The sequence below is a fragment of the Condylostylus longicornis genome, unplaced genomic scaffold (assembly GCF_029603195.1).
Source record: "Condylostylus longicornis isolate FDR11 unplaced genomic scaffold, ASM2960319v2 ptg000030l, whole genome shotgun sequence".
Taxonomy (NCBI): domain Eukaryota; kingdom Metazoa; phylum Arthropoda; class Insecta; order Diptera; family Dolichopodidae; genus Condylostylus; species Condylostylus longicornis.
Genome location: NW_026577999.1, coordinates 10371383 through 10387487, shown reverse-complemented (window position 1 = coordinate 10387487; position 16105 = coordinate 10371383). Strand labels below are relative to the sequence as shown.

Genomic DNA, 16105 nt, shown 5'->3' with positions numbered 1-16105 from the left:
AAAAGATAAACTTAAACAAAAATTTCAAATTTTTTAACATAAGAATGATTTCCGTTCGGCAAACTTAGTCTGATTTATTAAACAAAAAAAAAAAATAAATTATTGAAAGAAAATTTCAATAACAAACTTAATAAGGTAATTTAGAAAATGTAATGGAATTTCTGTTTCTTATAACAGAAGAAAAAAAAATTAAATTTTTTAATTGCTATTATCTAAAATGGATTTGAAATGGGAATTTGTTTAACTTAAATGAGAACGAGGCGGGTTGGTTTAAAGAAGTTTGATACTCGTACCGTAATAAACCTTTATTTAAAACCATTGAAAATAAATGAGAACAAAGAAAAATCGGATGTGGTCAGCACATAAATGAACGCAAAGTGTATTATCCAGTTCAGATATTAGTAAGCTTTTAGTTAACATTCCTCGAAAAATGTAAGTTTGGCTCTTGGTAGAGTTCCGATTTGTACCATTCGAGTTCCCTGAAAAATTCACCAGTTTTTTGAACTCAAATATTAATTTACAAGAAATTTCATCAATTATTTCGGTTGATATGAGAAAGAACAAAAAATAATCGGCCAATAGTTTGGTATCCGACTTCTGATCTTTCACAAAAAATTATAGGTTTACTGTTTCAACAACTACAATTTAAGCATTGAATTTCAAGGAAATAAATTGATTATTCCTCTTTTTATGCGCAAAAATATAAAATCGGCTTACAAAAGAGTCCAGTTTCCGATGCCAAAAATTGATCAATCGGCGAAATGGCCGAAATAAACTCATATATAAAATTTCAATAAAATCAGTTGAGTCGAACTTGAGATACTATTATGAATAAGTGTTTTCCAATCGAAAATCCAAAATTTGGTGGCATCACTTAACCTACCTTATAGTATTCAATGCGGGGTCGGTAAAGAAGTGATATACAATAAATGCTGTTATTTGTTTGAGTAATTATGTGATGTAATTTTTTAAATAGACCTGTAGTTTGTTGATTAAGGTAAGAGGCTATTCTAAAAATTATTATAATTCTTATGTAAATAAAAGAAATTAGATAATATTTATTGTTTAATATCTAGATAAGTAATACTTGCTGGAAGTCTTTACGTGCCATTGCAAAAAATATTTAATTTGACTGTTGTTTACTGAAAGTTAATATGTATCTCACCAAAAATTCAGAACTTTTCAACACGTTGGGCACTATTTTAGCATTTCGTACATGTTCCTATTTTGCTCATTTCTAATACTGGTTTTAAACTGTCTCTAAAAATTTTTTATATTTTCATATTAAAAAATTCTGCAAACAATAAAAATCTTTATCTAACTTACTCTATACTTAACCTAGTTAAAATATGTTACGTAATTTTCCACGGATATAGTCAGTCTGTCTCAATTCCATAACAACTCCTCGTTGTAGTAGAATATGTGCTATATTAAACCATTTTTACCAAATCCTTTGTGCTCTCGATTTCTAAAATTTTTATATCACTTTCAAAAGTATTGTTATACAGCAGTATTTATTTTATTACTTAATTAAATAACTATTTCATATTTGTTATAAGTAAGTATTTTTAGAGATCATTGTAAATATTTTCTTTTTTCATATTTTATTTAAACAATAATTATATTGTAACTTATTTCGTACACGTGCCGTCATTTTAAAAGAAAATATAAAAAATATAAAGTTGCAACTCGAAATCTAAAATGGAAATATTTTTTTTTATACTTCATTTTTATAATAGTTTTAGTTATTTGTACTATAAGAGTAAATGTTGTCATACTAAGTATAAGAGGTTTATATGTGTTTAGTTATAAATAAGATTTTGCATTCTAAAACGTAAATTTTAAATTATAATAACTTTTTTATAATTTTTTACTTATTTTAATGTTATAAATTTGTTTCAATACATTGTTGCATTGATTGAAAATCATTAGCACGTCTAGTAATTATTTGCGATTAATTTTTTAAACAGGAGTAAACCGCTTGCTGACGTACTTTTAATTGATGTTGTGTCAAGCTTGTATAATATAATTTTGTATGGGTTGAAAACGAAAAATTTAACAAAATGGTTGTATTGATTTGCTGTAGGAAGTTATTAGTGGTACCGCATTGCATACAACAAAGGCGGTATTGGAATTGTCATTTGTAAATGCGATGAATTAGTCAACTTTTAGGGATATATGTATATTAGACCCCACTAACTAAATCTTTGAAATAAGCTTTTAGAAGTTTAAACCATATTTTAGGTAACAATTGACTAATTTTCTTAAAATATTATGTCTCATCTCTACTTATGCATTGGTCGAGTTATGCAATAACTTTTTCGAGGAAATTAAGATTACTTGGGAAATTCGTACAACGCGTGCGATCATCATACTTTTTTTATTATTTAAAACAAAACAATATTAAAAAATTAATTATCTATTGTTAATTTAATTAATTTATTTATTTTTGTTTAAAGTAATGTTCGTGTGACTCATACATACTTACATAAGTAAATGTATATTTTATTTATTTATTTATTTTTAAGAAAAACGAGTTAAAATATGGAAAATTGTATAAGAAAAAACAAAACAAACTATCAATTCCTTTCAAAAAAGTATTGTTTGCATATCTTGCCTGCGGGTATCAAGCTCGTTTCTAGTGGATAAATGCCTCTTGCGGCATGAGCGGCAAAGAATCTCAATCATTGGTGACTAATAATTTAATGATGATCAGGTCAACCCCTATCAATAATTATGTTAAAAGACAAATTACAGCGCTAGTTAAGGAACTCGCCAAAGGAACAGCCGAGCAGAAGTTTAAGCTTATCATCAATGCTTTCGATGACCTATACCCTAATACAGGCCATGAAGATTTCTCTCAGTTTGGTTACACTCAAAGAAGAAAGAACAGTGCCACGATATAAGATAGCAAGATGCACCAGCTAGTTCACACATCCGACGCGAAAATAATTCTAATTGAAATAAAAGATTAAAAACTGAACAAACTTATAGAAAAATGAACAAGCAAGAAACTAGAATAAATAATGGGTTAATAGCGGTTTTAATTTTTTTTGTAGTATGACTAAAACTATTTTATGCTTAACTGTCTTCATACATGATTTAAACGTGTGTTTTTTATTAATTGAATTTATAAAACAGTACTTGCCTATACATAAAAAAAACAATGACATAAGTCAACTGTGCATGTATTGCAGTTTCAAAGTTAACTCTTAAATTTTGAAAGGCAGTCAGCTATAGTTTGGTAAACGTTAACTTTCGTTGATGAGATTGAAGTAGCGGGAGAAAGCAAGAAGTTTTTCTAATTTATATAAATTTCTATATATAATGTAGTTCTATACAGCTCCATAATAACGAGAGAAGCAAATCACTAATATTCTCTACAGTTTTGGTCAATAAAACACAATGTGCTTCAATTAAATAAACAAACAGTTTTTGCTGTAGTTATTATTTACTTTAATTATGTAAAATACATAACGTGAACTTAATTATTATTATAAAACTTGTGGTCTATTTACTTGATTTTCTTTTCATTTTCATAATACTTTAGATTTAAGTATTTAGTTCATATATTATAGTTCATATATTATGTATGTATGTAAGCACATGAACGACAATATTTTAGTGGCATATTGTACAAAATGTATTCTATATCATAAATAAAATTAAAATTAATTACGCATATCATTTATTAAAGCAAAGACTCTTACTTAATCTACTGTAATATGTAAGTTTATATAAGAATCGAATGAAAGAGTGAGAAGAGAAGAATTATTTAATTGATATCATATAATGGAAAAAATACTCATGATTTTTCTCTTTTCTGTTTTGTTTTTACTTTTTGTTTGTCATAATTTTAAATTAATTTGTTATTCTCGAATTCTTATTTATACAAACATTTATAAAAAAAAATTGTTCATTAATTTAATGCTATACAAATATACATACATATTCATACATTTCTACACTTTGACATACATATATAATAAACTGTAATACATCGTAAATATGTGTAAATGAATAAAAAATCATTCTGTTTGGTACGATATATGTACTTAAATTATGTCAGCTTGAGTATATACCGTTTAGTAAAATACAGCAAAATCTGTCAAAATTTGACTCTAGGACTCGCAGAAACGTATTGTTGCCGGAAAAAAGCAAATGGCAAAATATTCAGTACTAAAAAGACATTAAAAATTTAATAGCAAATAAAAATTGAAAAACATTGCTATTATTCCTTTTATTTATTAATTCGCTTAAGACGCTATGAAGATCGAGAAATTTAGAAAAGCTGTCGGTTTTGTAATTGTATTTTAAGGCTGTCCAAATCGGAAAATAAACTTAAATTCCTTGCGAATTCACCAATATCCAAATTTTGCTGTACACATATTTAAGTTAACACATATGTACATGTATATGCAAACATACAGACCAAAAATACAAAATATCTACAAAGATAAGGCACTGGTAAACTGCAATTTAATAAAGTCTTGCATGTGTAGGCATGTATGTGTATAAAATAAAATATTAAAAAAAATTTTTTTTAACGAAAATACGAGTGAATTGCATATTATGCTATTTTTTTAAAAACACTTATACACATGTATTTATGTGAGTATGTATTCGAAGAAAAATGAAATAATTATGATACACTTGAGAAATAACGGGAAAAACCTCATTTTTAATTGACCAATTTCCATTAAAATTCAAAATTAATCTTATTTTCTAAGTTTTTAGATATTTTATACTGTTACTTTGTCTGTCTGTCATACATAAATAGTGACAAAGTGGCATTTAAAATGACTCGCTTTGATGTAATTCAAAAAAATGTGCTGAAAAATGCTTTTATCCGTGTAGTATTTGAAGAATAGTTCCAAAAATCTTTATAATCAAAGCGTCCGAATTATAAATCCCAAGTCATTATATACATATGTATATACATTCCTTAATTTCTTGAAAACTGACTAGCGCAGGTTTTTTTCCATAGGTTCTGATGTTATCAAGCTTATAATAAGTGCTTACGTTATTTCAATTTTATCGCAAATATTTCAAAACTATTCTAAGTGATTATTTTAACTACAAAACTTAACAATAAAATTAATTAAAAATTTAAAGAATATTTTATTTATTTTTTAATTATTTGCAATTAATAAATTGTTTTAATTATTTTCTTATAAGAGGCAATTAAATAATTATTGAAAATTTATAAATGAAAAAAAAATTAATATTGTTAAACACGCGATAATTGTAGAAAATATTGCGATAAGCCCGAAAGGCTTCTTTAATTAACCTAATAAAGTTACTTGATTTTTCTTTATGTTTAATATAACACATATAAATACACGTATACATATATATAATATAAGCGAATATATGTATGTACATATATGTAAAATAATATTGTGTTGTTTTAATAAATATTGTGACGGATATATTTTAATAAAAAGTCATGGACTTATTTATAGCTAATATCAATAATTTTTAGGCATTTAGGCTATTGTTGATATATGTATATTCAAACGGCCTCTAATTAGGTTGAAGATTAAAACCAATAACATACATAAATATGTACTAGTTAAACCAAGATTTTAAATTAATAACATTAAAAAAAGAGTCAAGAAGAACGGTTGATAGTATGTGATTAACAGTATTTCGGGATTGAATTGAGCTATCACCGAATACTGAGTTAATGCCGAAAATTTGGCTATCTTAAAATTAGTTTTCCGTTCTAAAATAATAAAAAGCTTTCAATAATTTAGCTATGTTGTTCTTACTAACTCATATCTTTATTTTTTATTTCTCTTTTTGACTGTCACATTATTTTAGAGATGATTGGAAATGATTAATAAACACAACAGACAGCAAACTAATTTTTTTATTGTGATGATACAAAATAGTGACAATTACATCATAAATTGAATTCAATCTAAATTCATTTAAAAAAAATGTGTAATAAAAAATGACAAGATAAAAAAAACCTGATGGGATCAGCACATGACCCATGATGGGATTAAAATAGTTAATATACGGTTGCATACCATAGAGAAATGCGTTTCCACTGAAAACTCGTCATTCGAAATTTGATGCGGTAATATCAATTCCTTTATTGTATGAAAGGCGGTCGGGTAAAATAAAGAAATTTGAGTTTCTTCTTTAAGTTTCGCTTTGAAAGGGTTGGTAATTAAAATGTTTTACATATATTTGAAGCATACATATATTAGAAGTTTCTTAAATAAAATAGTTCTAACTTTTACAGTTTAATTTCAAAATTACTGTTTAAAATACATATACATGATAATCCATATACAGTTCTCCCCGGTTAAATGCACCACGCTTAATTGATTTTCCCCTTTTATTGAACGAAAAACTAAGGCAACTTTAAATCCCTATTAAAATATACATGAATAATATCGTTTAATTGAGTCCCGTTTAATTGAACAACTCGCTTAAATGAATCTCTTTTTTTGGTATTACCTTATAAAAACTGTGAAAAATTCCCCTGTTTATTGACCTGATAATTTGTTTTTATTTTTGATATGAAATATGTATTTATTTTTAATTTTTGTTATGTTATGTGATATAAAAATATTATAGTTTACATATTTTGAATTTGAATTCACAGTTACATTACTTAGATGGATTTAAAATGATGAAAAATTTAAGTTTTAAAATTTTGAAATAAAGAAAAATTTAAGTTTTTAAATTTTGAAATAAAAAAAAATTTGAGTTTTAGTATTTCATTAGTGTATCCCCTATTTTAAATATAGCTTTTTACCTAGGATATTTTGATAAGTATATGTAATAGGATATGCTTCCTATTGTTTTTATTAATTTTATGCAGTAGCAGGATCAAATTCGTTTTTGCACCTGATCTTCAATAGCGAGTATTCGTTTTCATGCGTAAACGATTCAGTTAAAAAAATTCGTTTTATTGCACCAATTGTTCAATTAAACGGGATTTTTTTAATTGATTTACCCGCTTAATTGATACAAAAAGTGTGCAACTTTTCTCGGTTCAATTAACCGGGGAGAACTGTATACCTAATTAGAAGGCATTAGTTCTAAATAAAACATTGAACGCTCATTATTATATTTTCTTATTATATAAGTAATTAAGCTTTGACTTCATAAGAAATAAGAATGTATAAAAGAAAATTTTTAATTCTTTTCATTACAAAATATTTGAATGCTATTTTCTTTATAAAATAAGTTTTGCTTATCTTTATAATAAAATTGTCGTATTTAATTTTCACTTAAATTATTTGTTTATATGTATAAAAAAAAATATTTGTTCTATATAGAGCTATTGAAGCTTACAACTTACAGCACAATAAATAAAGAAATAAAATAAAGAAAAGTTTAAATTGGACGGAAACTCGATTGTATAATGAACCGATCGATTGCGGTTTGAAATAAAAAATTACTATACATGTGTGTATTTAGAGTGTTTCATATAGTGATATGCGGGCCTATATATGTACATACAATTGTGAAGACCTTCTTTTATAAGGGAAAAAACAAATTTTTCAATAATTGGTCTTCTATTGCAACCGATTAAGGAAGTAGAACTTAAAAAAGAAAACATTTTTTTTCGGGTGACTTTAGGTAAAGTAAACTATAATTTTTGATGTGTCAGGCATAACTGCAAATTTAGGTATAATTGTACCACCTATCCAATGATAAGGGGTCAAGAGGCTATTCAACAAGTGTACGAAGAATTTTTTAGGACTTCAAAAAATGAATTTTAAAAAAATTTTAATTTTTTTTTTTAACAACAGTTTTTTTTTTTTTTCGGTGACATAACAAGACACCTATTCAAAATTATTCAAGATTGAGAGAGGTACACTTGGAGCTTTTAATATTAAGTCATAACACACATTTTGGAGTACTAGTTCACTTTGTAGTGGTACATTGATATATGCTATGTTGCGCTTCTTAACGTTCATATATGTAAGTCATTGCACGACAGAGAACACCTTGTACATAAATTAACTTACAAATATATACATTTATGTTATACATGTACATGTGTGTGTTTGTAATCGAGTTCTCAATTATTATTGAAAGAGTTTTTATAATGTCTTATATTATTATTAATTTTTCTTTTTTTTTTTAAATTGATAGATAAAATTGTTATAATAATAAATTTAGCTTTATTGTTTAAATAATCATTTTTGAAATTTTATTTGTTTCTTCTTTTTCAATTTCTCACTTTAAAAATTGCATTATTTAACATTGAATGCAGTCAATTCAATGAAAATGATGAGTAATTAAATAAGAAAAGAAAAAATAAAAAAATAATTTTTCTAGTATTTTCTGGTAATAATGCAAGTGGAATTTTCTCTCTTTGTTTTAATTTTTTTTTTGTTTTGGAGAATTTAATCAAAATTTTATGGACGAAAGAAGGAAAAATTTCTCTCCTTTTATTATACTTAATTAATTAATTAAGTAGATCAATTTTTTGCAGTTATTGCGGATAAATAAAAGCTTTGAGTTTAGTTTTTTTTTTGTCTTCAAAATTTCAAATTTATTTCAAACAAATTTTCCATAGCATTTCTTTTCAAAAGTAATTCATTTGCTTTGTATTTAACTACTTGGTTTCTTGCTACCACTTTAAAATTTGATAATATTTAAAAAAAAAACTAAAGTGAATAATTTTGAGTATTAATTTAATTATTGATTTATTAAAATATTAAATTGGATTATCAGAACTAATATACATGAGGGTTTATTTAACTTAACTTTGCTAACTAATCTACATATATAGCAAGTAGGTGGTTTATTTTCCGGAGATTTTGTATTTATTTTATTTTCTACATAAATAGTGTTATTGAGTAAGAATTATTTGAAAAGAGTACATGGAATTGCTTTGATAATATTTGTAAAATTATAATAGTTTTTGAAATTTAATATTTTAAAATTCTATTTCAAAGTGATATTTTCTTTAAGAATTATAAAAAAATGCATATTTGTCATGTATATACTCGTACAAAAATATAGTGAAATCAAAATAACTGTGAAATAACAAATAATTCAATAATAAGTAAGAAGTTCAAATACCTATATAATTTTGTTAAATTATTTTGCACTCTGTAGTGAGCCATGAAAATCTTTCACACGCTGCGTAATAAGTATATGTAGTTCTGTGCTTCAAAATTTGAGATTTCAATACTAGCTTAGACATTGTTGGTATATTACAATAAGAAAATGAAAACTTAGGGAAAGAAATCTCCTGAATATTGCAAGAAATTTTTTTTTATTATACAAGTTTTAAGAAAATAATCTCTTTTTCCACTATTCCTTCTTTCTTTCAACAATGGGGAAGATACATACGTATAATTTATAATATCACGCATATCCAAAATACGAAAGTTAAAATAGAGGCTCCCAAAAAATAAACAGGGGGATACCACAGTGTAAAAGATGTCAACGTTATGGCCATTCTATAAAGTTTTGCAGCAGGGAAGCGACATACCTGACAGCTTTCTGAAACTGGATGTGTATTTCACTCCACAGGTAAGCCGACCTATTGGCCCACAGATCTTAACAAAACACCTGATCTCTTGGATTTCTTTATAACAAAAAGAGTGGAAGAAAATTTCACCACTGTCGAGGGCAGCTATGATTTTGAATCCGATCATTCTGCGGTAATCCAAAAAGTGAGCGAGAAGGTGTTGAAAAAAGAAGCCTTCTATCTTTAACGCGACTACGGATTGGAAAAGTTTTAAGTTAAACTTGAAAGTGAGAATAGACCCAAATGCAGTACTGAATACAGAAGACGATGTAGAAGCAGCCGTAGAAAAATTTACGAAAGATATACAAAATTCAGCATGGGAAAGCACAAATTCCAGCACAGAACGAAAATTTGGTTACTATTATCACAGACACATAATAGATGATAAGCCAAAAACGTGAAGCCAGGAGAAGGTGGCAGCAAACACGAGATCCAGCAGATAAGGTCACTATTATTTAAAAGTGGCAGTAGAATTTCAGCGCATCAGTTTGGGTTCAGAAAGAAACACTCACCGATAGAACAAGTTCATCGAATAAAAAATATTATTGAAGAAGCTCTGGAAGAAAAATGTTCCTCAGTGTTTCTTGATGTGGCACACGGATTCGATAAAGTATGGCATGAAGATTTTCTTTACAAATTGCATAGGATTTTACTAAAAAACTTCGTTGAAATAATAGAATCCTACTTGGCAGAAAGAGTCTTTTATATCAAGTAAGGGAAAGATAGATCTCAGTTGAAAAACATACAAGCAAGTGTTCCTCAAGACAGTATCTTAGGACCAGTTTTGTATCTGCTGTTTACTAGTGATATTCCGAAGATGGTTCATATAACGATGGCAACTTTTGCGAACGACACAGCAGTTCTAGCAGTTGCAAAAAACGTAAACGAAAGCTACGTATTAACTACAAAGGGCCACTAATAAGATTTCCCAGTGGTTTAAAAGTTGAAAAATCAAATTAAATGAATCCAAATCTTCAAACATCAACTTTATCAACAAAAAAGTAGAAACACCTCTCCGGGTTTCAATAAATAACGTTACTATTCTACATGAAAATTCAGCCAAATACCTAGGAATGCCAAGAAAAAGAAGGCTGTAAATCTAGCAACAAAATTTTGATCTACAATCAAATATTAAAGGCGGTCTGGGCTTTTGTGCTAATATTCAGATATGGAGTTGTGCAAAGCTACTTCATATTCAAACGTTTCAAAATAGAGTAATACGCAATATGGTCGGCATTCTCTGGTACGTTCGTAATACTGATATAAATAGGGATCTCAGGATTCCTTTCATTACAGACAAAATAAGGAAAAGGGCTGGCCATAAAATTCGTCTTGCCCAACACGTCAACGAAGAGATTTGAAAATTTTGTTAGACGACTCAAACGAACGAAACCCTTTGAAATGTGTTAGGATAACATTTATTAACCATCAAATATTCCCAATGGAATTCTTGTAGATCATAGAGTTCTTTAAAAAAAAAAATAAATTTTCGGTCAAATTTATATTAATGGTTAGTTTGATGACTAATTTTAGTTTAAACAACAATGGAAAGTTTTAGTGACCTTAAAGTGGCACAGTACTTCAACCCGCGCCCCAGTAAGCGGCCACTGAATTCTCTGTCGATTATTTCGTCCAATCGAAAAAAAAAGAAAAAAATTATGCGGGTTAATGATAATTTTCATTTAACATAGTGTAAAATGTGCTGTATAAATTTTCTAATACAAGCATTATTTTTCATTATACTTACTTAATTTTTGTAACATTTTTCGAATAAATATAAAACGTGATATTTTAGCCGTATCAGTGTTTAAATACCTCAATCTGGTTTTAATTTGAAAGACTTCATTACTGGATTTTTATTAATAATTTAATAAAAAATGAACAATTAAATTCCAAGAATCTCACAATTTTTACACAAAAGAAAAAATATTGCTATTATATAAAATTATAAAATAAACTGAGGGGTGTGTAAACATGATAATCAACATTTTAGCTGTCAAAATTAAAATTAATCATTTATGATACAATTAAAAAATCATTTATAATAAATATTTCACGTAAATAATTTTATAATTTCGAAGATCAATAGAATAAATCCAGGGTTTAAAGTATACAACCATTACTTTTTTTTTTGTTTAATTAATTTGAAAATTAATATTTTTTTTTAATTTAATTTCATTTTACTATTACAGATTTTACATGAGAAAAATGTTCTAAATATGATTTGTTGAATAATATTTTTGAATCACTTAAGCACCATTGTGAATTAATTATATTTATCAAGTGCCTCAAATAAAATATTTATTATTGTAGTTATACAAAAAGAAATTATAATAAGAAATAAAATTACAAGTTATTTACAATAAAATTTAAGAAAAAAGAAGAAGAAACAGGCAATTTTCCCTTAAAAATAAAACAAATGTTTACAAATTATATTCGATCAATGATCAATCAAAATCTCTTAATAGAAATTCAAATTTATTTAATTACCACTGCAGTTGGTGGATAAAAAAATAAACCAAAAAATCCAAAAATCTGAAATAAAAACATAAAATAAATGTTTAAACTTAAACAAAAAATAAAAATATATTTTTACATAATTTGACAATATTTCAAATTTTAAAATAATTAACAAAAAAAGGGAAATATAAAGGACTTAAAAATTTTATATACAAAGGATCCAAATAACATAAAGTACAAAATAATTCAACAAGAAATATAAAAAAAAATTGATTTCATTTTTAATATTTATACAAAATTAAGAAAAAAAGGAATTTTATATAATATAATATAATATAAAAGAAATTGGCGGAATTAAACACAGATGGCACCAGCTGATGACGCACTTAAACTTAATGAAAACTCTAAAACCCACAAGAATTTCTCATCAGATACAAATCTATCAGATATAGTTGGGGATCTTAGTCAAAGTAATAAAAGTTTAGACATGATACCAGAAAAATCACAAAATATTACCGTTGTTACCGTTGTTGGTGGTGGCAGTGGTGGTGGTGGTGGTTGTACCAACAATAATAATTTTATTGAAGCAAAAAATGTTGCTTTTAACAAAAATTTTTCTATATTACAACAACAAACAACAATAAAAAGTAATAATGAAATTGGAACATCAACATCAGAAACTATGCAACATAATGTTGCAACAAATAATAATAATAACAATAATAAAAATGATAAACTTGCCAAAGATATTGATGAATTAGCGAAAATCTATCATGAAGAACATGATGAATTAATTAAAGGTAAAACATGTGCTACTGTTACCAATACCACTATAACATCAAACATATCTAAAAATAATAATAATAATGATAATATTATTAATTCAAGTATCATTAATACGGATAATGAAGATGCCGGTGAAGATGCTGATGATGAAGATGAATTTGAAAGAGTTTTTGAAAATTCAATGCAAAATTTAGAAAAAAATATGGATAATTATGAATCATCAAGTTCTGAAAATTCAGATTGTGAATATTGTGATACAGAACCTCCATCTACTAATATTATAAATACAAATTATGAATATAAATCGGGTAATAATTATATTAAAAATATGATTAATAATTTACCATCAATTAATCAAAGTGGCGGTTTAACAATTGAAACACCACCAATTAAAATCAAATCAAATGGTAATACAATATATCGTACTCGAGCTGAAAAATTAAGAGAAAATGAATTAAAGGAATCAAATAATAAAAATAATGATGGATCAGATATTAGTGATTCAGATGAAGATTGTCCAAATAAAATAATTGATGAAATTGCTAAATCACCGAAATTATTACCAAATGAAATGTTAAATAATCATAAAATATTTTTATTTAGACCATTTAGTTTACCATTTCAAGAACGTCGACGTTTATCACAATGTAAAGAAGAAGATGAAAATGAAGATTGTGATAATAATAAAATTTCATCACAAAAATCTGATCCAACTGTTCAAACAAATACAAATGATTTAATAAATCCAAGAAGAGAAAGAAATTCATATAAAAATTTACGATCTCCACCAGTACCTGAAAGTCAATTAATGTCAGAAAAATTTAAAGAATTAGAACGTCTTCGAGATCAATTTCGACGAAAATTAGAAGAGATTCATCCATCAACAATTGGATCAGAATCATTAGAAATTGATAATACAAATATTATTAATAATAATATGGGCACAAATTCAAATAGTACAAATAATAATTTAAATCCAAAGGTTTATAAAGGTAAATTTGTTGTTACAAAAGCTGAAGATCCATCATCACAAATATTAAATAATCAAACAACAAATAATATAATTAATAATAATAATGTTAATAATGATAATAAAAATAATAATAAAAATATAATACAAAATGATGTTCCAAAATTACGTTCTGAAGCTGTTAAATTAAGAAGTTTACAACCACAAATGAATTCCTTTACAATACATTTTCCGAATAGTAAAGGTATTAGTGGACATACAAGAATACAAAGTTTATTTGGACCAAAAACAAATGAAAATAATAATGATAATACAAATATAAATAATCATAATATTAATAATAATGATTTAAAAAGGCATACAGTATCATTTCAACCACATTTAGATAAAAAATTTTTTGATACATCATTAGTTGAAATACGTCCAATATCTGATAGTACAAAATCATTAGATAATTGTGATAGTATTAAAAAAATTACTGATGATTTACATAATATATGGGTACCGAGACCATCTAATAGTGTTACGCCTGCATCATCAAAAACATCAGTTGATGTAAGTAATTTTTCCAATTTCTTTTTCTTTATAATAATTTTTATAAATTTGAAAGTAAATTCAGTCAAGTACAATTTATATTTTAATATTAAATTTTAATATAAAATTATGTATTAAAATTTTTAATGTTAAGTATAGTAAGACTTAAAATGCATTAAAAAACAAGCAACAGTGTCGCGAATCTAATATACGGCGTAAGTAATTCAACTTTGGATCATCTTATCGTTCATTTCGGCCGGAATATAACCAGAAACATATTCAATAAAGAGTTCCAGTTGATCCGAAATTGTCGATGTAAATAGAAAATTTCATGTGCCCTCCAAGAGCTGAGTTAGATTCGTTTGATTCAGGCGCTCGATTGTGAGGTGTAATACGTGAAGTGGTTAGTTTTTTTAGAATTTATAAGTAAAGTAAAAATTATGTTCCATTTCTGAAAGGAACCATTGCAACATCTGAAAAATCATCGTATGAAAATATTTTTCTGGTTTCTTAGGCTAATTTACAACAACTTACAATTCAATCTAATTCGTTCGTTCTATTTTTGATAAAAATTAATAAATGGTACCTTGCGTAAAATATTTAATCAACAATATTAATAAATTTTTCAAATTAATAATTTTACCTACTTAATAATATTAATTAGATTTTCTTCGTTTTAAACAAAAAAAATTTTTAATTTTCTATTTTTGTTAACACCATAAAGACCTCCTCCTTCTTCGATTTCAAAAACACTCAATTTATCTTCGCAATTTATTACTTTTTATTATGCGTATAATGAGAAAGACAAAATGAAAAAACAAGAAATGAAATTGAATTCCGAAAATAAATTCATCGTCAATCACATACATGACAGAATAGCTCCTTTCTGAATTTCCTTTCACGAATTTCCATGTTTTTTGGACACCGAAACCAAAAAAAGCAAATCATTTACACCATACGACTGAAATCGTATAAGTACACATGTTTTTTATTTTTTTGTTTTTTTATTCTTATTAAATAACGCACAGTGATATTTTAAATTAGAGACACTATACTAAAATAGATAATAGGAGTGGTAAATATTTAGTTACCACTATAAACTATTTAGGCAACTAAAATAATACATTTTTAAATTGTAAATTGCAGAGCTTTTGAGTCCTAACGCTTAAGTCTGAATCTTATAGCTTTTTCTGTCTTCTTGTTATCCTTGTTTCCAAAAAGGGAGCTAAAGAAAACGGAGGCGTTAAAAAATTTCAAATATGAAGTAGAAGTTTTTTTGCTATAAAGAAGTTGAAGCTTTTTAATTTAGCGCACCTTAGCAAGTACATAAAATATGAAGCGCCGTCAAATCCTCCGTACAGTGTAATACGTGTAATAAGATGATCTGTAAGATCATCAAACCAAGAAAATATTGGTTCACTTGACAACTATTCTCGTCAAAAAGTCTGTTATTATACAAAACTCTTTACTGTTCATCGCTCCTACCTCCATAACTATCAACAGCTTCTTTTTTCCTTTTAGTCTGTTATTTTGGTAGTATTACTTCAACTCGATATTCGTACATCTAGATAATCAGCTTAGCTGCTATCCATGATAATGATATAAAATCAGTTCTACAGTATTTTGCATAAAATGTCACACAAACACGGGAGCAGATGATGTCAAAAAAAAAAATGCCAGTGATAAAATAGGAATTTAGACAAATTTACTGAGGGCGGCGAAATTCGCGGTGGTAATTTCTATGCAACAGTGTGTGTACAAAATTATGTGTATTCCAAATAAATTCGGACATTTCGTCGCAGAATATTATCGCCTTTGTTCTGTTTTCAACTTAGGTGTAC

At 26.4% G+C, this 16105-nt stretch overlaps 1 protein-coding gene across 2 annotated transcripts in view; it reads left to right on the top strand.

Annotated features, from left to right (window-relative positions):
* LOC129607987 (uncharacterized protein MAL13P1.304) overlaps window positions 1-16105 on the top strand; it is a 236556-nt gene that overhangs the window by 56133 nt on the left and 164318 nt on the right. For both annotated transcript variants that reach the window (XM_055519279.1, XM_055519278.1), the window contains exon 2: window positions 11707-14285. In XM_055519279.1, the coding sequence (XP_055375254.1) occupies window positions 12339-14285 (1947 nt within the window). In that variant the 5' untranslated portion in view covers window positions 11707-12338. The remainder of the gene's footprint in view (window positions 1-11706; window positions 14286-16105) is intronic.